A 24,802-nucleotide genomic window follows, 5' to 3' on the forward strand; every position below is an offset into this window, starting at 1 on the left:
GAATGTTGAACCAGCCTTGCATCCCAGGGATGAAGCCCACTTGATCATGGTGGATAAGCTTTTTGATGTGTTGCTGAATCCGGTTTGCCAGTATTTTATTGAGGATTTTTGCATCGATGTTCATCAGGGATATTGGTCTAAAATTCTCTTTTTTTTTGTTGTGTCTCTGCCAGGCTTTGGTATCAGGATGATGTTGGCCTCATAAAATGAGTTAGGGAGGATTCCCTCTTTTTCTATTGATTGGAATAGTTTCAGAAGGAATGGTACCAACTCCTCCTTGTACCTCTGGTAGAATTCAGCTGTGAATCCATCTGGTCCTGGACTTTTTTTGGTTGGTATTAATTATTGCCTCAATTTCAGAGCCTGCTATTGGTCTTTTCAGGGATTCAACTTCTTCCTGGTTTAGTCTTGGAAGAGTGTAAGTGTCCAGGAAATTATCCATTTCTTCTAGATTTTCCAGTTTATTTGCGTAGAGGTGTTTATAGTATTCTCTGATGGTAGTTTGTATTTCTGTGGGGTCGGTGGTGATATCCCCTTTATCATTTTTAATTGCGTCAATTTGATTCTTCTCTCTTTTCTTCTTTATTAGTCTTGCTAGTGGTCTGTCAATTTTGTTGATCTTTTCAAAAAACCAACTCCTGGATTCATTGATTTTTTGGAGGGTTTTTTGTGTCTCTATCTCCTTCAGTTCTGCTCTGATCTTAGTTATTTCTTGCCTTCTGCTAGCTTTCGAATGTGTTTGCTCTTGCTTCTCTAGTTCTTTTAATTGCGATGTTAGAGTGTCAATTTTAGATCTTTCCTGCTTTCTCTTGTGGGCATTTAGTGGTATAAATTTCCCTCTACACACTGCTTTAAATGTGTCCCAGAGATTCTGGTATGTTGTATCTTTGTTCTCATTGGTTTCAAAGAACATCTTTATTTCTGCCTTCATTTCGTTATGTACCCAGTAGTCATTCAGGAGCAGGTTGTTCAGTTTCCATGTAGTTGAGCGGTTTTGATTGAGTTTCTTAGTCCTGAGTTCTAGTTTGATTGCACTGTGGTCTGAGAGACAGTTTGCTATAATTTCTGTTCTTGTCCATTTGCTGAGGAGTGCTTTACTTCCAATTACGTGGTCAATTTTGGAGTAAGTACGATGTGGTGCTGAGAAGAATGTATATTCTGTTGATTTGGGGTGGAGAGTTCTATAGATGTCTATTAGGTCTGCTTGCTGCAGAGATGAGTTCAATTCCTGGATATCCTTGTTAACTTTCTGTCTCGTTGATCTGTCTAATGTTGACAGTGGAGTGTTGAAGTCTCCCATTATTATTGTATGGGAGTCTAAGTCTCTTTGTAAGTCTCTAAGGACTTGCTTGATGAATCTGGGTACTCCTGTATTGGGTGCATATATATTTAGGATAGTTAGCTCTTCCTGTTGAATTGATCCCTTTACCATTATGTAATGGCCTTCTTTGTCTCTTTTGATCTTTGATGGTTTAAGGTCTGTTTTATCAGAGACTAGTATTGCAACCCCCGCTTTTTTTTGTTCTCCATTTGCTTGGTCAATCTTCCTCCATCCCTTTATTTTGAGCCTATGTATGTCTCTGCGTGTGAGATGGGTCTCCTGAATACAGCAGACTGATGGGTCTTGACTCTTTATCCAGTTTGCCAGTCTGTGTCTTTTAATTGGAGCATTTAGTCCATTTACATTTAAGGTTAAGATTGTTATGTGTGAACTTGATCCTGCCATTATGATATTAACTGGTTATTTTGCTCGTTAGTTGATGCAGTTTCTTCCTAGCCTCGATGGTCTTTACATTTTGGCATGTTTTTGCAATGGCTGGTACCGGTTGTTCCTTTCCATGTTGAGTGCTTCCTTCAGGGTCTCTTGTAAGGCAGGCCTAGTGGTGACAAAATCTCTAAGCATTTGCTTATCTGTAAAGGATTTTATTTCTCCTTCACTTATGAAACTTAGTTTGGCTGGATATGAAATTCTGGGTTTAAAATTCTTTTCTTTAAGAATGTTGAATATTGGCCCCCACTCTCTTCTGGCTTGTAGAGTTTCTGCTGAGAGATCTGCTGTTAGTCTGATGGGCTTCCCTTTGTGGGTAACCCGACCTTTCACTCTGGCTGCCCTTAAGATTTTTTCCTTCATTTCAACTTTGGTGAATCTGGCAATTATGTGTCTTGGAGTTGCTCTTCTCGAGGAGTATCTTTGTGGCGTTCTCTGTATTTCCTGGATTTGAATGTTGGCCTGCCCTACTAGGTTGGGGAAGTTCTCCTGGATGATATCCTGAAGAGTGTTTTCCAACTTGGTTCCATTTTCCCCCTCACTTTCAGGCACCCCAATCAGACGTAGATTTGGTCTTTTTACATAATCCCATACTTCTTGCAGGCTTTGTTCATTTCTTTTTCTTCTTTTTTCTTTTGGTTTCTCTTCTCGCTTCATTTCATTCATTTGATCCTCAATCGCAGATACTCTTTCTTCCAGTTGATCGAGTCGGTTACTGAAGCTTGTGCATTTGTCACGTATTTCTCGTGTCATGGTTTTCATCTCTTTCATTTCGTTTATGACCTTCTCTGCATTAATTACTCTAGCCATCAATTCTTCCACTTTTTTTTCAAGATTTTTAGTTTCTTTGCGCTGGGTACGTAATTCCTCCTTTAGCTCTGAGAAATTTGATGGACTGAAGCCTTCTTCTCTCATCTCGTCAAAGTCATTCTCCGTCCAGCTTTGATCCGTTGCTGGCGATGAGCTGCGCTCCTTTGCCGGGGGAGATGCGCTCTTATTTTTTGAATTTCCAGCTTTTCTGCCCTGCTTTTTCCCCATCTTTGTGGTTTTATCTGCCTCTGGTCTTGTTGATGGTGATGTACTGATGGGGTTTTGGTGTAGGTGTCCTTCCTGTTTGATAGTTTTCCTTCTAACAGTCAGGACCCTCAGCTGTAGGTCTGTTGGAGATTGCTTGAGGTCCACTCCAGACCCTGTTTGCCTGGGTATCAGCAGCAGAGGCTGCAGAAGATAGAATATTTCTGAACAGCGAGTGTACCTGTCTGATTCTTGCTTTGGAAACTTCCTCTCAGGGGTGTACTCCACCCTGTGAGGTGTGGGGTGTCAGACTGCCCCTAGTGGGGGATGTCTCCCAGTTAGGCTACTCAGGGGTCAGGGACCCACTTGAGCAGGGAGTCTGTCCCTTCTCAGATCTCAACCTCCGTGTTGGGGGATCCACTGCTCTCTTCAAAGCTGTCAGACAGAGTCCTTTGCGTCTGCAGAGGTTTCGGCTGTCTTTGTTATTGCCCTGTCCCCAGAGGTGGAGTCTACAGAGACAGGCAGGTTTCCTTGAGCTGCTGTGAGCTCCACCCAGTTCGAGCTTCCCAGCAGCTTTGTTTACCTACTTAAGCCTCAGCAATGGCGGGCGCCCCTCCCCCAGCCTAGCTGCTGCCTTGCGGGTAGATCACAGACTGCTGTGCTAGCAATGAGGGAGGCTCCGTGGGTGTGGGACCCTCCCGGCCAGGTGTGGGATATGATCTCCTGGTGTGCCTGTTTGCTTAAAGCGCAGTATTGGGGTGGGAGTTACCCGATTTTCCAGGTGTTGTGTGTCTCAGTTCCCCTGGCTAGGAAAAGGGATTCCCTTCCCCCTTGCGCTTCCCAGGTGAGGCGATGCCTCGCCCTGCTTCAGCTCTCGCTGGTCGGGCTGCAGCAGCTGACCAGCACCGATCGTCCGGCACTCCCCAGTGAGATGAACCCAGTACCTCAGTTGAAAATGCAGAAATCACCGGTCTTCTGTGTCGCTCGCGCTGGGAGTTGGAGACTGGAGCTGTTCCTATTCGGCCATCTTGCTCTGCCCCCCCTATTCCATTGTTTATTGTCCTCTTATTTTTTTGATGGTATCATTTGTAGCACAATATTTTTAAAGACTGATCCAGTCCAATTTATACTTTTGTTTTTTGTGTGCTCCTAATAGTAAAACAATTACCTAACTCAAGGTTACAAAGTTTTATTTATACATTTTTACGGAGAGCTTTATAATTTTAACTCTTATGTTTAGATGTCTTACATATTTTGAGTGATGTTTAGGGCATGGTCTGATGTGTAGGAGTCCAACCCTATTTTTTTAAAACATGTGCATATCTAGTTGTCCTGCCATCATTTGTTGAAATGACTTATTCTTCCACCGTTTACTTATTTTGGCACCCTTGACAAGAATCAATTGGCCGTAAGTGTAATGGTTTATTTTTGGACTTTCAGTGTTCTTCCATTTATACACATTTTATATTTATACCAGTATTATGTAGTTTTAATATTGTCGCTTTGTAGTAATGTTTGAAATTGGGATGGCTGAGTCCTCCAATTTTATTCTTAAAAAATTTTTTGGCTATATGAAACTCCCTGTAATTATATGTGTATTTTAGAATCAGCTTGTCATTTTCTACAAATAAGACAGCTCAGATTCTGGTAGGGATTACCTGAAATCTATAGATTAAATTTATAAGTCATCTTACCAATATTCTTCTTATCCATGAACATGGGCTGTCTTTCAATTTATTTATACCATCTTTAATTTTTAAACAATATTTTATAATTTTTCACAGTACATCTTGTACTTCTTTTATTAAATTATATCATGAGAATTTTGTTTTAATGCTATTTTATATTAAATTGTCTTTTTCATTTCATTTTCACATTGTTTATTGCTGGTATAAAGAAGTACAATAGACTTTATACATTGATTTTGTATCCTGCTTATACATTGATTTGGTATCCTTGCTTAACTAATCTATTAGTTCTAATAGACTTTTCGTGGATTCTTTAGGCTATCCAAGATCATGTCATATGTGAATAGTGATAGCTTCACTTCTTCCTTTCCAGTCTGGATACATTTAGTTCTTTTCTGTGCTTTTTTTTAAAAATAGCTATTTGATTTGATAAGAATCTCCAGTACAAGAATGAAACTAAGTGGCAAAAGCAAGCATCCATTTCTTGTTCCTAATTGCAGTGGGAGAAAAGATTCTGTTTTTTACTGTTAAACATGAGGTTAGATGTGAGTTTTTAAAAAAACGCCCATGTTATTTATCAAGTACCCATATTTGTGTACCCTTGTCAAGAATCAATTGTCCATAAATGTAATGGTTTCTTTTGGGACTCTCAATTTCATTCCTTTGGTATGCATTGTATATTTATGCCAGTATCATGTGGGTTCAATAGAAATAGAGAGGAAGTTCTTTTTATTTCTAGTTGAGTATTTTTAATGATGAAAGAATGTTGGATTTTTCAAAATAATTTTTCTGTATTTATTGGGTTATTTTTTTTTTTTCTTTTTATTTTCTCTACTGGTCTTTTTTCTTTTAGTGTGGTACATTGTGTTTACTGATTTTTGTGTGTGAAACCAACTTTATTTTCCTAGGATAAAGCCCACTGGATCATGGCGGGAATCTTTCAATATGTTTGCCTAAATTTGCTTTGCTAATAATTTGTTGAAGATTTCTGTAAAGTTGGTAGTGATGTCTCCTCTTTCATTCCTGATTAAAACATACGTTTTCCAACACTATGTTGAATAGGAGTGGTGAGAGAGGGCATCCCTGTCTTGTGCCAGTTTTCAAAGGGAATGCTTCCAGTTTTTGACCATTCAGTATGATATTGGCTGTGGGTTTGTCATAAATAGCTCTTATTATTTTGAGATATGTCCCATCAATACCTAATTTATTGAGAGTTTTTAGCATGAAGGGCTGTTGAATTTTGTCGAAGGCCTTTTCTGCATCTATTGAGATAATCATGTGGTTTTTGTCTTTGGTTCTGTTTATATGATGGATTACGTTTTTTGATTTGCGTATGTTGAACCAGCCTTGCATCCCAAGGATGAATCCCACTTGATCATGGTGGATAAGCTTTTTGATGTGCTGCTGGATTCAGTTTGCCAGTATTTTATTGAGGATTTTGGCATTGATGTTCATCAGGGATATGATGAAGTTCTGGCCAGGGAAATCAGGCAGGAGAAAGAAATAAAGGGTATTCAGTTAGGAAAAGAGGAAGTCAAATTGTCCCTGTTTGCAGATGACATGATTGTATATTTAGAAAACCCCATCGTCTCAGCCCAAAATCTCCTTAAGCTGATAAGCAACTTCAGCAAAGTCTCAGGATACAAAATCAATGTGCAAAACCCACAAGCATTCCTCTATACCAATAACAGACAAACAGAGAGCCAAATCGTGAGTGAACCCCCATTCACAATTGCTTCAAAGAGAATAAAATACCTAGGAATCCAACTTACAGGGGATGTGAAGGACCTCTTCAAGGAGAACTACAAACCACAGCACAACAAAATAAAAGAGGACACAAACAAATGGAAGCACATACCATGCTCATGGATAGGAGGAATCAATATTGTGAAAATGGCCATACTGCCCAAGGTAATTTATAGATTCAGTGCCATCCTCATCAAGCTGCCAATGACTTTCTTCACAGAATTGGAAAAAACTACTTTAAAGTTCATATGGAACCAAAAAGAGCCCGCACTGCCAACACAATGCGAAGCCAAAAGAACAAAGCTGGAAGCATCGCGCTACCTGACTTCAAACTATACTACAAGGCTACAGTAACCAAAACAGCATGGTACTGGTACCAAAACAAAGATATAGACCAATGGAACAGAACAGAGGCCTCAGAAATAATACCACACATCTCCAACCATCTGATTTTGACAAACCTGAGAAAAACAAGAAATGGGGAAAGGATTCCCTATTTAATAAACGGTGCTGGGAAAACTGGCTAGCCATAAGTAGAAAGTTGAAACTGGATCCCTTCCTTACACTTTATACAAAAATTAATTCAGGATGGATTAAAGACTTAAATGTTAGACCTAAAACCATAAAACCGAGGCAATACCATTCAGGTCATAGGCATGGGCAAGGATTTCATGTCTAAAACACCAAAAGCGATGGCAACAAAAGCCAAAATTAACAAGTGGGATCTAATTAAACTAAAGAGCTTCTGCACAGCAAAAGAAACTACCATCAGAGTGAACAGGCAACCAATAGAATGGGAGAAATTTTTTTTTTTTTTGAAATGGAGTCTCACTTGGCCGCCCAGGCTGGAGTGCAGTGGTGCGATTTCTGCTCACTGCAAGCTCCACCTCTCAGGTTCACGCCATGCAATGGGAGAAAATTTTTGCAATCTACCCATCTGACAAAGGGCTAATATACAGAATCTACAAAGAACTTAAATTTACAAGAAGAAAACAACCCCATCAAAAAGTAGGCAAAGGATATGAACAGACACTTCTCAAAAGGAGACATTTACGCAGCCAACAGACACAGGAAAAAATGCTCATCATCACTGGCCATCAGAGAAATTCAAATCAAAATGAGAATGAGATACCATCTTACACCAGTTAGAATGGCAATCATTAAAAAGTCAGGAAACAACAGGTGCTGGAGAGGATGTGGAGAAATAGGAACACTTTTACACTGTTGATGGGACTGTAAGCTAGTTCAACCATTGTGGAAGACACTGTGACGATTCCTCAAGGATCTAGAACTAGAAATACCATATGACCCAGCCATCCCATTACTGGGCATATACCCAGAGGATTATAAATCATGCTGCTATAAAGACACATGCGCACATATGATTATTACGACACTATTCACAATAGCAAAGACTTGGAACCAACCCAGATGTCCATCAGTAATAGACTGGATTAAGAAAATGTGGCACATATACACCATGGAATACTATGCAGCCATAAAAAAGGATGAGTTTGTGTCCTTTGTAGGGACATGGATCCACCTGGAAACCATCATTCTCAGCAAAGTATTGCAAGGAAAGAAAACCAAATACCGCATGTTCTCGCTCATAGGTGGAAATTGAACAATGAGAACACTTGGACACAGGAAGGGGAACATCACACACGGGGCCTGTCGTGGGGTAGGGGGAGGGGGGAGGGATAGCATTAGGAGATATACCTAATGTAAATGACAAGTTAATGGGTGCAGCACACCATGATGACACATGTATACATGTGTAACAAACCTGCACATTGTGCACATATACCCTAGAACTTAAAGTATAATAAAAAATTTTTTTAAAAATAATAATTATGACTGGGTGAGAAAATCTTCATATCTTTGTGTGTCTGTATGGTTTGTGTCTGTATGTAATTTCAGAAAAGTAATATGCATGCTAGATTAACTATTTGTATAGTTAGATATTTATATATGTGTAGAAGACTTGCAGACATTTTCCCCTTACTGCATTTATGTTTGTAAGTTTATATTTATAAAATTGAGTATGTTATCAATGAAAAATGTCCAGTTGTGCTATAGGCATAAGATTGATACCTTTCCAAATCAAGGGTCACATAAGAAAATTGCAAAATTCAGCATTGAATATATCATACTTGGTACTGCTTCCAAAAATATACAAATATTCAGAAATATATTTTAAATTGGATATGTGAGACATCTATCATAAAATGTTATTTATAACAAATTATGCTACTTTTAAAATTAAGATAATAAATATTTGTTGACAAAGTAAATGAAGTAAAGACAGCATGATGTATGTTCAAATACTTTAAAATTTAGTTACCTTTTCCAAATATAGACTTATAAAAATGCAGTTTTGTTTATTTTATGTAAGTTTCACTTTCTTTGATGCCCTTTAATTAATTGTACTTTAGCTGACTTGGTATCGACTGAGAAGCAAGGAAAATATCAAAAAGTAACCTAATTTAAAATATATTATTTTGCATTTATAAATAGGCACAATCTAACAGTACAGGTCTTAAAATTAAAATTTTTAAATTAGTATTATCTTCATTTCATATTTGAAAAAATGTGACTTTATGTTATTAAAGGACTAAATGATGCAAAACCTATGCAATCGAATGAACGTAAATATATTAACTTCTCTCAATTCCCTACCAAGGAACATCATGTTGTCATAACTATATATATTTTATCTTCATAGAATTAGTTATAAATATTAAGTGCATGTTCTTTAAAAGTACCCTTAGGTAAATGTTGTCAAATTCTGTATACCCAAGGAACCACTACCACAATCAAGAAAAACATTTTTCACCCCAAAAGTTTCCATTGTATCTCCTCCCCATCACTTCCTCACCTGCCCCAAGGTTCAGCCAAATACTGCCTGCTTTTTAATTTTTTTTGGTCACAAATATAGGTATTTATTTCTTTTAAGAAAATATTTTATGCTTTATGGGCCATTTGGTCTGTGTGTAGCAGCTCTACTCTGCTTCTATAAAATGAAAGCAGTCATGTGTATTATCTAAACAAATGAATGTGGCTATATTCCAGTAGAACTTATTTCATATACACTGAAATTTGAATTTCATGAAATTTTCATGTTATGCATTTTTCTTCATTTTTTTCTTCAACCATTAAACATTTAAAAAATCTACCCTAAGCTTGTGGGTCATACAAAAATATGAGACAAGCTAGATTTGGCTCATGTATAGTTTGATGATCCTTGCTAGTGACTGTATTTGTTACTTCTAAAGTTTTGCATACATAAAATAAAATAGACACTTTTGTTTCTGATTTCTTTCACTCAGCATTTTAATTTCTTTTTTTTTTGCTGAGTAGTATCTTATTGTCTGGATATACCACGTTTTGTTTATTCCATCACGCCTGGTTTGTTTCTAGTTTTTAGTAAGTTGCAGTACAACTACTCTTAATATTTATGTGTAAGTGTATGTGTGCACGTCTTGCATTTCTCTTGGGTAAATACCTTAGAGTGGAATTGCTCTTTGTACTATCATAAATTTGTATAGGTATGCTTCACCTTATAGGAAATTGTCAAACTGTTTTTCAAAGTAATTGTATCATTGCATATTTCTGCCAGCAGTTTATGAGGATTTTAGTGTTTCATTTTATTGTCAACATTTAGTATTATCAATCTTTTACATTTTAGCCATTATAATATGTGTTTGATGATATGTCTTGTTGATTTACAATTATATTTGTCTGATGGCTAAGGACATTAAATATCTTTTCTTGTGTTTATTAGCAAGTTGTCTGTCTTTTCTGCTTGTGTGTGTGAAGTATTTATTCAGATTTTTTGTCTCCTTTTAAAAACTGGTCGAGTTTTCTTTCTGTTAAATTTTAAGAGATCTTATAATATTTCAGATAAAAGATCTCCCTCAGATATATGGATTGTGAATATCTCCCTCAGCCTATGACTTCACTTTTCATTTTATTAAGAGTATCCTCTTATAAAATGAAGATATTTTAAAGTCGATAAATTATAATATATGATTTTTTCTTTGATATTTTATACTTTTTGTATCACATGCATGAAATCGTTACCTACCCCAAGGATGCAAATTTTTTTTCTCTGTTTTTTCTTCCAGAGATTGTTTAGTGTTAACTCTTACATGTAAATTTGTGATTAATTCTGAGTAAAATTTGTGTGTAATGTGAGGTTGTGATACTGGTTCCTTTTTTCCCATACAGATATCCAGTTGTTCCAGCACCATTTGTTGAAATGGCAATTCTTTTCTCATTGAATTACCTTAGCACATTTGTTGAAAACTAAATTGATGGAATATGTGTAGGATTTTTTCTGTCTTCTCTATTCTGGTCCTTTGATCACTCTCTTTGGCCTAATGTCATTACCAAACTTTCTTAATTGCTATGGTTTTAAAGCACATCTTGAAATTATGTCTTTCAAGGCTTCTGTCTTCGTCTTTTTTAAATGCTTTTTTTCCTTTCATGTTTTAAGATGTATATAAGTTTTAGAAGTAGCTTGCAAGTCTCTACAAAAAAGCTGGCTGGAATTTTATTGAAATTTTATAGAATTTATTATATAAATTTCGGGAGAAATGATACTTTATCAATATATAATTTTCCAATTCATGTGCATGGTATATCCACTTATTTAGATATTTAGATATCACTTTCAGTAGATATGGTTGTCAGTGTATAGAGCTTGCTCATATTTTGTTAAATTTTTCTCTAAATATTTCACAACTTGTTGCTAATAAATGACATTAATGTTTGAGGCAGCGCTCCTTTCACAGGGGTACCAGCTGCGGGGGGGCTGTCCCTTGTAGACCCCTGACTGGGTGACGGATGAATAACATATACTTGACACAGAGATATTCTGCTTTGCCAATCCAGCTGAGGGTGTTCAAGCTGCTTACACACTCCCCACCGAGTACTGTAAACAGTTGCAACTGCCTTGATCAGCTAGTGAGACTTGCATTTATTCAGTAAGACTGATTAACAAAGGCTTGAGTCATCACCAGTAGAAGGTAATTGACACTGTGGACTTCTCCAGTAAAAAGCACTTAAGCACCCAAGGTACATGAAAGGTTAGTCTTAAGATCACATGAGTAAACAAGCTAGCTAGGTAAACTAGGATACCTTCCTTTGTTGCTACTTTAATTTGTTTAACAGTAAAGAGACTAGGTCACCTTTAGCCAGCCAGTTCTATTACCGAAGCTATGCAAACTTCTTGGCCTTTCAAGATTTGTGTCTATCTCTATCTCTAATATTTTATAGAGATAGATAAATTTTATCTATATAAAATCTCTAATATTTTTCCCACAGCCTGATTGAGCCCCAACAAATGTTAATTTCAATTTCTAGTTGCATGTTATTACTCTATTAATATAATTGTTTTCTATTGAGGTACAATTCAGGTAACACAAAATTAACTATTACAAAGTCTACAATCCAGTGGTGTTTAGGACATTCACAGCGTTGTGCAGGCAACACCTGTATCAATTTCCAACCATTTCCATCACTGCAAAAGAAAACCCATGATCATTAAACAACCCAGCCCTGGGCAGCTACAAGTCTGCTTTCAGACTTTATGGATTTACTTGTTTTAAATATCTCCTATAAATTGAGTCATGCAATATGTAATCTTTTGTGTTTGGCTTTTCTTCACTGCATTTTGTTTTTAGATTCATTTATGTAGCATGTATTAGTACTTTATTTCTTTTCATTACTGAGTTATATTCCATTGTATGTATATTTTATCATCATAAGTTGATGGGCCTTTTGGTTGTTTCCACTTACTGACTATTGACTATTGTGAATCTGATCACTCATATCACTACTATAAATCTACTACTTACATTATGATATATAGTATCGTCATCATCACACATCAAATCTGTGTTTATTGTACATTTTTAGTTTTACTGTGTGATGAAGCGTCATTACCACTTTGTGTAAGGTACTGATGTTTTCCTGTGACATAATAGATGATTATGTTTTGTGAATGTTTTATGTGTAGTTGGGAAGAAGGCATATTGTTTAGTATCAAGGCATAAGCTTGAAATCTGTTCGGCTATCTTGTTATAATATCTAACTTAGTGATTATTTTCTTTAGGCCTTTTACAGTTTTTCATATTTTGTATCTACTGTTTTGTACTAAGAGTGGTGTGCTGGTTTCTACTTGGTGTGGTGTGCTAAACTCTTTTTATTTGTCTCCTTACTCCTTATATCTTCTATGATTTTGCTTGTAAACATAGTTGCTTTGTTATCTGTCACTGAAATATGCATAACTGTTATATATTCATGGTGACTTTTAGCTTTGGTACTAAAAAGGTCTTTGTCATATTTAATGCCTTTTTGGGTTAAGTTTTATTTTAATTTAATTGATACCAGGTTTGTAATCTCTGCATTCTTATTGTTTCCGTTTGCCTGGCAAACCTTTTCTATCTCTTATTCTTAGTTTTTCTGAGTCACTTGGTTCTAAATGTGGGTCTACTTTAGAGCATGTAGTTGGTTGTTCTTTATGAGACAAAATATATAAGTTAAGCCTATTCATCTTCATTGTTATTATTGATAGGTTATTTTTTCTCATGTATGTTATATATACACATTATTTATAATGAGTATCATATTTGTTGTGGTTATTTCTCTGTGATGTGTTTCTCTGCTCTTTAATTAAAAAATAATATTTAGATTTATGGAGATTTGTATTTGTGTTTCATTACTCACCTTTGTTCTTTATGTTTTGAATTTAATTTTTAATTTTTAATTGACAAATAATAATTATATGTATTATATATTTGTGGGGTAAAATGTGGCATTTTGATATATGTTTTCATTTTGGAAGGATGAAACTAAACTAATTATTTTTGTGTTAATAACATTTAAAATCTACTCTTAGTAATTTTGAAACATACATTTTGTCCAGTAGATTACTAAAGCATATTCCCCCTAACTGAAATTGTGTGCTCTTTGATCAGCCTTTCCTCTTTCCCCTTCCATGTCTCCTAACCCTGGCTTGTGGTAATCATCATTCTACTCTCTTCTTCTATGAATTTGATATTTTTTAGATCCCACGTATAATTCAGATCATGTAGTATTTGTCTTTTTGTGCCTGGTTTATTTCATTTAGCATTAATTCATCTTGTCTTTTTAAAAGCTGAAGCCAGGTGCAGTGGCTCACACCTGTAATCCCAGCACTTTGGGAGGCCAAGGAGGGCAGATCACGAGGTCAGGAGTTCAAGACCAGCCTGGCCAATATAGTGAAACCCTGTCTCTACTAAAAATACAAAAATTAGCCAGACGGGCATTAGCGATGGCGGGTGCTTGTAATCCCAGCTACTCGGGAGGCTGAGGCAGGAGAATCGCTTGAACCGGGGAGGTGGAGGTTTCAGTGAGCCAAGATTGCATCATTGCACTTCAGCCCAAGACGCCATCTCAAAAAAAAAAAAAAAGAAAGAAAGAAAAAAGCTGAATAGTATTCAAATGTGTGTGTGTGTATGTATATATATATATTTCATCCAATGATGGACACCTAGGTTGCATCTATATCTTAGCTATTGTGAATAGTACTACAGTGAACACAGGAGTATAACTATCTCTCTGGCATACTGATTTCATTTCCTTTGGATATATACCCAGAAGAGGAGTTACTGGACCATATGGTAATTGTAATTTTACTCTTCGGATGACTCTCCAAACCCTTTTCATATTGATGGTTATTTTAAATTTTCACCAACAGTGCACGTGGTTTCTTTTTCTGCTCATCCCTGCCAGCATTTGTTAAATTTCATCATTTTGATAATAGCCATTTTAAACAGGTGTGAGGCGATAACTCATTGTCATTTTAATTTACATTTTCCTAATGATTAGTGATAGTGCACATTTTTTCATATACCTATTGGCCATTTGTATGTCTGCTTTTACAAAAAAGTTTATTTAGGTCCTTTGTCCATTTTAAAATTGTGTTCTTTGTTTTCTTGCTGTTGAGTTGCTTGAATTTCTTATGTATTTTGAATATTAGCCTCTTACCAGATGTGTGGGTTGTAAATATTTTCTCCCAATATGTGGATTGTCTCTTTATTAATTATTTCCTTTGTTGTGCTTAAGATTTTTAGTTTGATGCAGTTTCATTTGTTTATTTTTGCTTTTGTTTTGCATGTGCTTTTGGGAAAACCAAGAAATTTTTGCCCAGATCAATGTCATGTAGCATTTCTCTTATGTTTTCTTCTATAGTTTTGGGTCTTAGCTTTAAGTCTTTAGTGCATTTTGAGTTGATTTTTGTGTATCAAATAAGGGTCTAATTTCTTTATTTTGCATGTGAATATCTAGTTTTCCCTGCATAATTTATTCAGGAATCTGTCTTTTCTCCATTGTGTGTTCTTGACACTTTTGTCAAAAATCAGTAGATTGTCAGTACTTGGGTTTATTGCTGGGCTCTATATTCTGTTCCTTTGGTTGATGTTCCTTTTTTTTTATGTTGATACTATGCTGTTTTGTTTAACATAGGTTTGTAGTATATTTTGAGATCAAATAGTTTGATGCCTTCAGTTTTATTCTTGCTCAAGATTGCTTTGGCTACTGGGCATCTTTTTAATTTCCATATGAATTTTAAAATTGCTTTTTCTCTTTCAGTGAAAAATGCCATTGGCATTTTGTCAGAAATTGCATTGAATCAGTAGATTACTTTTGGTATCATGGGCATTTTAACAATATTAATTATTCCAATCCATGAACATGGGCTACCTTTCCATTTATATAAGTCACTCACTGTTTCTTTCCTTAATGCTTTGTGGTTTTCAGTATTTAGATCTTTTAAGTCCTTGGTTAAATTTACTTCAAAGTATTTTTTATGCTATCATGAATGGTAGTGATGTCTTAATTTCTTTTTCAGTTAGTTCATTGTTAGTGTGAAGGAATATTACTGATTTTTGTATGTGGATTTTGTTTTCTGCAACTTTACTGAACTTCTTTATCAGTTCTAACATATTTTTGGTGGAATCTTTAGGGTTTTCTGTAGACAAGATCATGTCATTGGCAAACAGAAGCCATTTAACTTTTTAATTTCCTATTAGGATGCCCTTTATTTCTTCTTTTTATCTGTTTGCTATGGCTAGAACTTTTAGTACTACATTGAACAGAAGTGGTAAGGGGGGACATCCTTCTCTTCTTTTTGATTATAGAAAAAAACCTTAAAACTTTTTACCTTTCAGTATGATGTTAGCTGTGGGCATATCATAGGTTGATGCAAAAGTAATTGTGGAATATGTGACCTTTATTGTGTTAAGGCCTGGAGCCTGACAATGCAGGGACTAGTCTGATAGTGGGATGAGTCTGGATTCTGATACTGCATTGGCCAGCATGGAGCTTGGGACTGTGGGGTCATGCCTGGCCCTGGGTTCAGAGAGGCAGGCCTGGTACTGCCGTCCAGTGAAAAGTTGAGTGCTTATTTCATTCTTCTTCCCTGACTTGCGGATATCTTGCTTGGTGTTATGCTGCTTGGGCTTTTGGGAGAGGTAATATGGATAATGTTAAACTGGCTTTTCTACCCTCTTCAATGCATTTTTTTTTCTTTTGGACTTCAGTAAGGTGGTATAATCTCTTGCCTGGATTCCTTAGCTTTTGGGAAGGTATTTTCATGCATGGATAGTTTTTCAAATGGATGTTTCTATAAGAGATGAACATTAGAAAGTCTTATTCCACTATCTTCCTAAAGTCACTCCTCTAGAGTTTTTGTTTTTTTTTTTTTAACCCAGATATATGGGGGTTTTAGTAGAGTTTTATTTGTTTATTATTAACTTTTGACTTAATTGTATTGTCATCAGGACCCATTTTTTGGTACTATTTTTAGGAATTTGTTGTAGTAATCTTCATTTGCTAATGGCAAGTTAAATATTATAAATGATTTTTATATTCTGGTTTTTAAAAACAAAGAATTGATGAACATAAAATTTAGGCTAGTGGCTACTTCTGGTAGGAAGAGGCAGTAAGATAGGTTAAGGGAGCAACACACAGATCGATACAAGTGGTAGCATTAGAAATCTAGTCCTTAAATTAGATAGTTTAATTATCCCATTATATAAATTACCAACAGTTTTATAAGCAGAAAATGTACATGCCACTTAAAATCACCACCATAATCTTTTGTCTTCACAAAAATAATAAGCAATATTTATGTTTTTTTCAGATTTTTTCTTATATAGATGCAATTTATATAATTCCCAAGCCAGACATAGAGTATAATCAAAATACAATAGTTTTCTCTGTCACTGACCTTTTAAAATGTATTCAGTGCAATACATTTTTCCCTTAATCTTGTATAAAATCTCAGACTCACTCTTAGTTAATATAAGGAACTCCAGAGAAATTAATTTGCAAACGTGTGTAAATAAATAATTAAAATTATCTAGATCAGATAAACGTAAGAATTCTGAACATATTTTGAAGCCAAATTTTCTCTTTTCCTCTATTCTATATGTTCTTTCATTCTTAACCTAGGATTTTCCTCCTTTCCTGGCTCAATAATTTTTTTATCTTTCTAGGGGAGAGGAGAAAATTACAGTCTTATGTGTGAAGAATAGTTGTCATATTTAGTTAAGGTCCTCTATGTGAGAGATGCACAATGGCTGATCCATTCTCACGTAGGTGTCTTTGGGTTCTCTTCTGAGTTTTGACCTTTCTAGAGGCAATTCTCATGATGTGTGGGAGACACATACTTTCTTCCTGTTCTAGCAACTTTTACTTCGGTTTTCATTTGAAGTCCTCCAGTGCTTCCAGACAATCCTCTTGGTCAGAATATTAAGTAGATGCTGGCTAGATGGAAGAAATATACTTTCTTTTTCTTGACTTCAGTGTTAGTACAAATGCTTCCTAAAAGGAACTGTTTCTATTTGTCCTTCTACCTCAGTTAAATAGCCATAGCTGGTCACACCTAATTCAAAATTTCCTCTAATATACAACCTCGATTTTAAGGGGACCCACAGCAGACTCTTCAAAAACTTCTGTGAAGTCCCACTCATTAGGCTTGTGTAAGAGGACAGACAACCACTTCCTTGGCAGGCAGAAAACTGGATTACTAACACTGAAGTGGGCGTTTCTGATAATCCTCATCCAGTCTTTCTGCCTTTCACTCTTTTTGCCTCTTTTATTGACTCCATCTGATTCAAAGATTACTGGTTTTGACCTTTGTTTTAGTCTCTTCTTTTGAAAATGTTCATATTGGTCTTATACGTCACTTAGGTATACAGTATCTATTTTCTTTCAGAGACTCAATTGAATTAGCAATATAATTATCTGGTTACATTTGTTTGCATTTATTAATTCATTAGCATATATGTTAGAGTTACTATTGATACTGGAAGAAAAATAATGAAAAAGTTGAACATTGGGAAATTTTGACTCATTCACTTAATTTTATGTGTCTATACAATTCAGGAAAAGATCATATCATTTCATTTTTGTCAATAGAATGGTTTAGCTAACTGGCAGTGTACAAGAACAGCAGTAGTTCTCATTAGGTGTTTTTGAAAGGGTTAGTGACACCATCAGCCTTGTCTCTTTAGAATGTGTTATTGGATTGGAGAATGAATTGTAACCTAGAAATACTGAAGGCAAAGATATCTGCTATGTGATTATATTGTTGTCAGTAAAAGAAAGTGGATGAAAATACTTTGTGGTGGCTGTTAGAATGAAAAGGAGGGGTCAGATACAAGAGAGATTATACATGTAGAAATTAAAATCTACCAATTGACTGGATGTTGTACACAATAAAGTGTGAGGTTTATGTCCTAAATAATTGAACAGTGCTCTTTAAGAAAGGATTGCAAAGTGAGAGAAGGAGACAAGTTTATATGTATCAAATTAATCATGCAACTTTTACAAAATGGAAAGTTTCATCTAGTACTCTAAAAGGATGATCTAAAAGGATCTAAAAGGATACTCTAAAAGGGTGAGGATGTTCTCAGAAGCTTAAAAGGGTGAATTTAAAGGAAATACATAGATGTTCTTTTTTAAAACACAATTTGTAGCTATATTCGTATTATTCTTAGCAGTATCTTAGCAGTAGTAATAACAGTAGAAGTAATACCTGCCAATTATTAAGTGCTCAATATGTGTTAGGTGTCTTAAATTACATTACCTCATTTAATTTTCACATCAATCCTGAAAGCTAAGTGCTGTTATTCTTCTTTTACAGATGAAGAAATTTAGCATAAACAGATTAAGTAAATTGTCCAAGGTCATATAGTGATTTTAGATGTAAATTTTGAAGTCAAGCTGTTTGAGTCCAAAGCTCTTGCACTAACGCTTTGAAACTCACTTTATTAAAGAAATATACCAAAGTGAAAATGGAGAGAAGCCCAAAGAAGAATTAGATAAATACTTAGATTCATAGTAGACTTCAGGATATCCCCAAAAGACTTTAAGGAATTTCACAAAATTTTCAGAAAAGTGAATTTACTTCCATTTAATTAAAAATAATTTATATTATCTGGTAACCTTAGTTTTTGGATGGCATGAGGAAGTTACAGGACATAAAAATAAGGTAATAATAATACTTGAAATGTGAAATGTGCATGTTTGTGATGCAGAATATTCAATATCATTTTGGTTTTGACTTACAGCTTGTACATGCAGTGGCCATGCAAATATCTGTCATCTGCATACAGGAAAATGTTTCTGCACAACTAAAGGAATAAAAGGTGACCAATGTCAATTGTAAGTAAGAATGACATTTTAGAACTTTTGTGGATTGAATTTGTGTTGTTGAAGTAATTTTTATGTTTTACTTTTTAATTTAGTGTTGTGCTAGTTAGGCATACCTTTATTACAAATTTTAACTTTTATTTTAGATTTGAGGGTACATGTGCAGGTTTTTAACATGGGTATATTGCATGATGCTGAGGTTTGGGATATGATTGATCCCATCATCGAGATAATGTGCATAGTACCCAATAGATAATTCTAAACTGCTTTCTCCCCTTCCTGCCTCTCTCTCTCTAGTAGTTCCCAGTGTCTGTTGGTCCCATCTTTATGTCCATATGTACCAATATTTAGCTCCCACTTAGAAACAAAAACATGTGGTATTTGGTTTTCTGTTCCTACGTTAATTTGCTTAGGATAATGTATCCATGTTGCAGAGGATATGATTTCATGTTTTATGGCTGTATAGTATTCTGTAGTATATGTGGACCACGTTTTCTTTATCCAGTCCACTGTTGATGGGCTTTTAGGTTGATTCCCTGTCCTTGCTATTGTGAATAGTGCTGCAGTGAACATGTAGGTGCATGTGTCTTTTTGGTAGAATGATTTATTTTCCTTTGAGAATTTACTTGCATCTAATGAATTCTCTTTAAAAATTAAACCTTTTAAATAACAATTTTGTGGAGGCTTTAAAACAAACCCATAGAACGTGTTATCTTTTGCATTTCTAGAAAAAGAAGCATTCTTAATCTTATGTATCAAATCTACATTGTTATCTTTACAGTTTTCTTTCATATTATACCTAATATAATGTCTCTATGTACTTTTTTCAGTCATTTATTATTAATTCTGATAATTCTTGTCCTTTAACCCTTTCAGCTGGTTCCTTATGTTCATCTTCCTCTCTTTTCTCTGTTCTTTCAGTATGCAGGAACCCACTATTGCTACTCTCCTCTCTGTACTTACATGAATGATTTTTGTCTTAGCATGTAGTTGTTATTCTAAAATTTTATTTTCCTTCAAAAATTAACTTTAAAAGGCAACATTTTAGGCTATTTAAATTGTTATTTATTTTTCTGGTTTATGTATATTATTAAAATTAAATTTTTATGGTTTTGAATTATATGTGTACAAATACATGTTTATATTAGCTATATATGTACTGTATTTAACACAAATAATAAATCTCAACTATAATAATTACAGAAACATAGGGAAAGTTTAATAAAGAATTCTTCAAAACTATAAATATATAAAAACTTATATCTAGAGTCTATTAACATGGAAAATGATCCTTTTGTTTTTATTTAAAATAAATATATTACTTGTTGCAGAGTTATCCTAAATATTTCAAGTTAGGTGATTATGTCTTTGCCTAGCTAGCCACCTAAGTATTACAGATTTTCAAATTCAGACAAGGTAAGCACAATCAGTTTATATTTCTTCTCTATAGTCTCTGAAGTTAAATACAAGTTCACAGCAAAAGATCTTGGCGAAATTCCCATTAAGGAAGGCCATTTTGGTCTTAAAACCAATGAAATTAAATCATAATCTTCTGTTCTAAGATCAAGGATGCTGCTAATACTTTGCAACACTAAAGCTTGATTATAAGTAAGGCCAACTTCATGGGCGTTTGGCCTGTGAATTTATACAGGTTCCCACACTTACAAGGACAACACACTTCGTTTAGTGCTCTGCTATCATGGTCTTGAAATTCTTAATAACTTTTAAAGAGGAACTCTACATTCTTCTTTCGCGCAATCCTCTCCTATTCCCTCAAATTATGTAATAATAGCAGGTTCTGGTTATAAGTAATGTTGTTTCTCTTGATTAACTTCTATTAAATATGTTGGTTGGATACCAGTGTGCAGCAATGAAAATATTTTTTATAGACCATAGTGGCAGTATTACAGATAAAAATAATATATGAGATTCTACCATGATAGTAAACACTGACAATCTTCTTAGTATAATTTTACATAACTAGTATAGCCATATAACTATCCATAATAATTATTTCTGTGATACAGTATTACAGTAACATATTTTTGTTTACAGACAAAAGAAAGTAGAATTTTAATTCATTGAAATAGTGAGCTTGTAAGCTTAGCTAAAATAGAATTATAAGATTTGGCATATGTGCAAAATATGAGAAAATCAATTATGTAGTTCTTAATGATAAAAGTACATTTTCCCCATTCTCATTTATGGTTTTTTATGAGGAGGATAATAATGGAATACTAATTTGTAAAGAGTATTTTGTTGGTGGTATTTGTACACAGAATTCCATTCATTTACTTTTTTGTTTATTTGGCTTTTGAGTATGAAACAGTAAAGAATAGGCTCATTATACTTAGAGCAATTAATTGCTATAATGTGCTTATACCTGAAAAAAAAAAAAAAAAGGTTAGGAAAGAGAGCTAGTCCTTCAAATCAGTAAACAATTTTGCTGAAAGTATCTCAGACTAGCAGTGAAGACACTGACCAAAATACACTCTATCAATTACTTACATTAGTGATTTGATATGCTTATGAACCCCTTCCACTTCTTTTTTTTTTTTTTTTTTTTTTTGAGACAGAGTCTTGCTCTGTCGCCCAGGCTGGGGTGCAGTGGCCGGATCTCAGCTCACTGCAAGCTCCGCCTCCCGGGTTTAGACCATTCTTCTGCCTCAGCCTCCCGAGTAGCTGGGACTACAGGCGCCCGCCACCTCGCCCGGCTAGTTTTTTGTATTTTTTAGTAGAGACGGGGTTTCACCGTGTTAGCCAGGATGGTCTCGATCTCCTGACCTCGTGATCCGCCCGTCTCGGCCTCCCAAAGTGCTGGGATTACAGGCTTGAGCCACCGCGCCCGGCCCCCTTCCACGTCTTAGGATAATTTCTGTTTGGTTTTAAGTATTTAGTCAGATGTCATATCTTACATATTCTTAATAACCATCCTAAACTGAAATTGGTTCTCTTCATATCTGTTCATTTCTTTTCTTGCATTATTTGTGTACTTGTCTGTATCCTTTACTAGAGTGAAGTTTTGGGGGGACCACTGCAACAATACCACAGTGTAAGTGTTCAATAAATTTGTTTAATAGAATAGAATGAAGAAAGTATTGATGTAGCATTGAAAAGGGAAGTATTAATTTATTTTGGCAGGATAAGGAAAATTTAAGCAGAGGATGTTCAAACTGGAACCTGAAGGAGTAATAAAATCAACTTTCTGGGAAAAGAAAATAGGAAACAAGGGGAAACGGCATCAATAAAAGCAAAGAAGTAAAAATGAACATGACCATAGCATTTCCGGTCTTTGCTCAAGAATATTTAGAGCTGGAAAAATATCGCTTCTACCCTTACAATGAAAGGAAAACAATCTGGATAAACTGCAAATTCATGAGTTTTCTTGAAACCATTGGAGAACTGAGAAAACAGGGTAATCAAATGGCCACAAATCTAAAGAGAGACAATAGACTGCAGACAGATGAGGCATGAACATTGGCTTACCTGGAGTGAAATCATCTGGAAACTGATAAGATGAGATCAGCTAGGGTGGTTGATATTTGGCAGGGATTAGGTATACACTGTCAATAGTGTGAAGCTCCTGGGAGCCACAGAAATTGGAAGAGTATGGAGAAGCATACTCTTTGTAGAGTTTTCAAGCCACCTATTGTGGCTGCCATTCCCTTCCACCAGTTGCTTAGGGGAAAAAAGTGAACATTTCAAGAGAGCATTCCCTGTGTTGTACCTTGTGGAAGGGATTGGCAGCCACAGTGGGCAGGACATCAGTAGTACAGTCAAAATATTCATTTAGATGAGCACCAAATTATTCATTTTGCCATAGCAATGATAATTCTCAATCTTGTTTTGCCCCAAAACACAGCTGATCATCAAAAATTGTAACTTAAAAATGAATTTCTGTTTGTGTCAGCTCTGATTTTTTTGAGCAGTGGTTTTTCGTTTTTCTTGTAGAGATCTTTCTCTTGCCTGGGTGTTTTCCTAGGCACACATAATTGTGTGGCAGTTATGAATGGAAGTTCTTTCCTGATTTGGCTCTCAGCTTGATTGTTGTTGGTGTATAGAAATGCTATTGATTTTTGCATATTGTATCCTGATACTTTGCTGAAGTTATCAGCTGAAGAAGCTTTTGGGCCGAAACTATGGGGTTTTCTAGATATAAGATCATGTTGTCTGCAAACAGGGATAGTTTGACTTCCCTTCTTTTTATTTGGATGCGCTTTGTTTATCTCTTTTGCCTGACTGCCCTGGTCAGAGCTTCAGATACTATGTTGAATGGGGGTGGTGAGAGAGGGCATCCTTGTCTTGTGCTGGTTTTCAAGGAGAATTCTTCTAGCTTTTGTGCATTCAGTATGATGTTGGCTGGGGTTTGGTATAGATGGCTCTTAACATTTTGAGGTATGTTCCTTCAATACCTAATTTACTCAGAGTTTTTAACATGAATAGATGTTGAATTTTATAGAAAGCCCTTTCTGCATCTATTGAGATAATCATGTGCTTTTTGTCTTTAGTTCTATTTATATTATAAATCACATTTACTGATTTGCTTATGTTGAACCAACCTTGCATCCCAGGGATAAAGCCTACTTGATCATGGTAGATAAGCTTTTTGATGTGCTGCTGAATTGTTTGCCAGTGTTTTGTTGAGGATTTTTGCATCAATGTTCATCCAGGATATCCACCTGTAATTTTCTTTTTTTGTTATGTCTCTGCCAGGTTTTGATATCAAGATGAGGCTCTCTTCATGGATTGAGTTAGGGAGGAGTCCCTTTTCCTCAATTTTTTATTGAGGAGAGTGTATCTGGTAGAATTCGTCTGTGAACTCATCATATCTTGGGTTTCTTTGGTTGGTAGGCTATTTATTACTGCCTCAATTTCAGAGCTGATTATTGGTCTGTTCAGGAATTCTGTTTCATCCTGGTTCAGTCTTAGGAGGGTTTATGTGTCCAGAAATTTATCCTTTTTTTTTTATTTTCTAGTTTATGTGCATGGAAGCGTTCATAATATTCTCTCGTGGTTGTTTGTATTTATGTGGGGTCAGTGGTAATGCCCTTCTTGTCATTTCTGATTGTGTTCATTTGAATCTTCTCTTTCTCCTTTGTTAGTCTAGCTAGTGGTCTATGTATTTTATTATTTTCTTCAAAAAACCAGCTCCTGGATGCATTGATCTTTTTATTGTATTTTGTGTGTGTGTGTGTGTGTGTGTGTGTGTGTGTGTTTATCTCCTTCATTTCATCTCTGATTTTGTTTATTTCTTGTCTTCTGCTAGCTCTGGGATTTGTTTGCTCTTGGTTCTCTAGTTCTTTAGTTATGATGTTAGGTTAACTTGAGAGCTTTCTAACTTTTTGATGTGTACATTTAGTGCTATAAATTTCTCTCTTAACACTTCCTGGAAGACAACCTAGGCAACACCATTCAGGACATAGGCCTGGACAAATATTTCATGATGAAGACACCAAAAGCAATTGCAACAAAAGCAAAAATTGGCAAATGGGATCTAATTAAAGAGCTTCTGCACAGCAAAATAAAGCATCAACAGAGTAAACAGCCTACAGAATTGGAGAAAATTTTTGCAAACTATACATCTGACAAAAGTCTAATTTCTGTCATCTATAAGGAACTTAAATTTACAAGAAAAAACCAACCCCATAAAAAGTGGGCAAAGGACACAGGCACTTGTCAAAAGAATACATACATGTGGCCAAAACTCATGAAAAAAGTTCAACATCACTGATCATTAGAGAGAATTAAAACTGGACCTCTTCCTTACACTGTTAATACAAAAATTAACTCAAGATGGATTAAAGACTTAAATGTAAAACTATATAATTTGATTGTGCTGTGGTCTAAGAGACTGTATGATTTCAGTTCTTTTGCATTTCTT

General features: G+C 35.3%; 1 protein-coding gene across 4 annotated transcripts in view; it reads left to right on the forward strand.

Moving 5' to 3' along the window:
* Positions 1-24,802, forward strand: part of ATRNL1 (attractin like 1) — an 831,070-nt gene that overhangs the window by 268,146 nt on the left and 538,122 nt on the right. For all 4 annotated transcript variants that reach the window (XM_002808513.4, XM_015148255.3, XM_015148256.3 and 1 more), the window contains one exon: positions 18,840-18,933. In XM_002808513.4, coding sequence (XP_002808559.3) covers positions 18,840-18,933 — 94 coding nt within the window. The remainder of the gene's footprint in view (positions 1-18,839; positions 18,934-24,802) is intronic.

Source organism: Macaca mulatta, chromosome 9 (assembly GCF_049350105.2).
Source record: "Macaca mulatta isolate MMU2019108-1 chromosome 9, T2T-MMU8v2.0, whole genome shotgun sequence".
NCBI lineage: Eukaryota > Metazoa > Chordata > Mammalia > Primates > Cercopithecidae > Macaca > Macaca mulatta.